Source organism: Dendroctonus ponderosae, unplaced genomic scaffold, assembly GCF_020466585.1.
Source record: "Dendroctonus ponderosae isolate FM_Combo_2020 unplaced genomic scaffold, Dpon_F_20191213v2 Dpon_F_20191213_4, whole genome shotgun sequence".
NCBI classification, from domain to species: domain Eukaryota; kingdom Metazoa; phylum Arthropoda; class Insecta; order Coleoptera; family Curculionidae; genus Dendroctonus; species Dendroctonus ponderosae.
This window is the reverse complement of record NW_026018611.1, coordinates 2504218-2506736: the sequence shown is the minus strand read 5'-3', so window position 1 is coordinate 2506736 and position 2519 is coordinate 2504218. Positions and strand designations below refer to the sequence as shown.

Sequence of the window (2519 nt, the reverse complement as noted above, 5' to 3'; positions counted from 1 at the left end):
ACATTTAGAGCTTTTGGGACACCCTGTACATTACAAAAATATTTTTAAAATGTGCGCTCGGTAGGCGTCGGACAATTCATAAAATAGTACTTTTTAAAAATCAAACGGTTTAGCCGCAAACTTCAGTGCCGTATAGCGTGAATAACCCTGTATAAGGATCTTAAGTCGTAAGCTTTAAGGGAGTGATCAACCTATTTTTTATTTAGTTTGACTTCAATTACTCTTGCTCAATAATCTACTTTATATTCGAGTGATAGCCAGCCATTTTTTAGATATAGACTGTTTTTTGCTACAAATGAATGTAGCGCTAAATAACTGTGAGTAGTTTTTGTTGCTGATTTGCAACGGGAGTTACTCTTTTGCAGAAGTCGGAAACTGTCCCGGGTGTCCTTCAAGCGGCACCTGGGACACTTTCTTGGGTGTAAATACTGGGTTGAGGTGAAACCATATTGATTATCTGCTGGTATATATTCGAATGTTTTGTAAATAGTTCCTTTTTTGTATGTATATACAATAAGTGTTTATAAAACTGGTTTGGGTTTCTTTCCCAAAGCACGTTTTGAACACTCAAAAATTGACTTTTCAATTTCACATTGAACATTTCTGCTATGCGATCCCAGATTTATCTACAATAGCTTTTGAATTATGTTTATATCGTTTTTTAATAGAAAAAACAGATAACAGAAACACGTTTTGTAAATACCTTATTCTGTATTAAACTAGTGCAATTTCCTTTTGCCAGTGTACACACGTTAGTTATTATCATAATAATATCAGACTATGAAGGCTTTCACGGCCGGTCAAATCACATTTAGGAATGTTTTCCGGGCTTTGAAGCCGTGGTCTATGGGAATTTCTTCCTGACGTTTCGTCCACAACTGCGGTGGACATTATCAGAGGCGATGAGGCAGTGGGCGAAGTGATCTCCAGTGCTTTCCGACTAAGACTGATGAGGTCAGGCTTCAAAGCCCGGAAAACATTCCTAAATGTGATCATAATAATAGTCGCAAAACCCCGTGTTTGTGCAAATGTGCCTTATGTACTTTTTGAGGGACATAGTGGGAAATGAGATATTATTCATTTATTTTCTGCTCCGAATTGTTCAATTTCGAAATATTAATAAACAACGTAATTTTTTCTTGCTTTATTATTTACTAGACAACAATCAACAAGAAGAATTTTAAAATATTGTTCGCTTATTACAACCCGATTCGCTTTTATTTTTTGTGTATGATTTTACTTGCACTTAGTGAGTGTAATCGAGTGCGCTTTCCATCTTTAAAACAACTTTTTTCGGCAGACTGTATATACCTATGACAAACTTTCTCTAAAAGTTAGCAGTGATTTCTAATGTCTTTCGTTGCATAGAAGATCTACACTCCCATCAAGTCGTCAGTATTCCACGGTGACACATTTGGTCTTCAGATACTCGTTGAGCGCTTCTTGGCCCAAGTCCTTACCGAAACCGCTTTGTTTGAAGCCCCCAAATGGCGCTGCAACGTCCGTCTTGTTGTACGTGTTGATAAACACAGTTCCTGCTTCGATTTTTTCGGCAAACCGGAGTGCCTTGGAAATGTCTTTGGTGAAAATGCCGGATGCCAGTCCAAATTCGGTGGCGTTGGCTCGCTTCAGAACACCATCAAGGTCTCTGTTAAATACGGACAGTTAGTTTTAAGAGTCAAATTGCTTACCAAACATAGAGTTATAACAGACACTTACCCATCGTTGAACCGACTGATGATCATGATTGGTCCAAACGATTCCTCCTTCGCCACATACATATGATCTTCCACGTTGCTGAGGATGGTGGGTTCGAAGAAGTACCCTGTTCTGTTCAGTCGACGGCCCCCATGTTGCAGCTTTGCTCCCTCTCTAATACCTATGAAAGTATAAAGGTCGCGAGTAAGAACAACATTAGTAAAAATATAACAGTACCAATTTGTACGTATTCAAGCAGTTTGTTCAAATGAGCCAAGTGATTCTGAGGTCCATGAGAAGTGGCTTTGCTGAGCGGATCACCGATAGCAATTTTCTTTGTTTCGGCCACCACTCGCCGGATAAATTCGTCATGAACGGCATCCTCAACGAACAACCGCCCTGCAGCTATGCAGTTTTCGCCCTTATTGAAGAACACTGATTGCATGCCCTAAAAATCGCAATAAAACTGTTGTTATCAGACTATGAAGGCTTTCACTGCCGGATAAATCACATTTAGGAATGTTTTCCGGGCTTTGAAGCCGTGGTCTATGGGAAGTTCTTCCTGATGTTTCGTTCACAACTGCGGTGGACATTATCAAAGGCGATGAGGCAGTGGGCGAAGTGATCTCCCGTGCTTTCCGACTAAGACTGGTTCAACTGGTGGATTCCCCGTCGTATTTATGCCGTGTGTGCTCATGCGTGTGGGATGGGTGGGGGTTCAAACGCTTCGGCGCACACGCTGTTTGGCGCAAAACGCGCTTCCAATCTGGATTGAGTGCCGTGATTTCTTCTTTTCTGTTAAAGTTGTTTTGGTGTTTAAA

The 2519-nt window shown here is 40.5% G+C and overlaps 1 protein-coding gene across 1 annotated transcript in view; it reads right to left on the bottom strand.

Annotated features, from left to right (window-relative positions):
• Positions 1–1129: 1129 nt before the first annotated feature.
• The window catches only part of LOC109543725 (cytosolic 10-formyltetrahydrofolate dehydrogenase), a gene marked incomplete at its 5' end in the record, with an annotated part of 68889 nt that continues 67499 nt past the window's right edge, over positions 1130–2519 (bottom strand). The window contains 3 exon segments of the mRNA XM_048665569.1: positions 1130–1648; positions 1720–1879; positions 1936–2146. Coding sequence (XP_048521526.1) covers positions 1393–1648; positions 1720–1879; positions 1936–2146 — 627 coding nt within the window.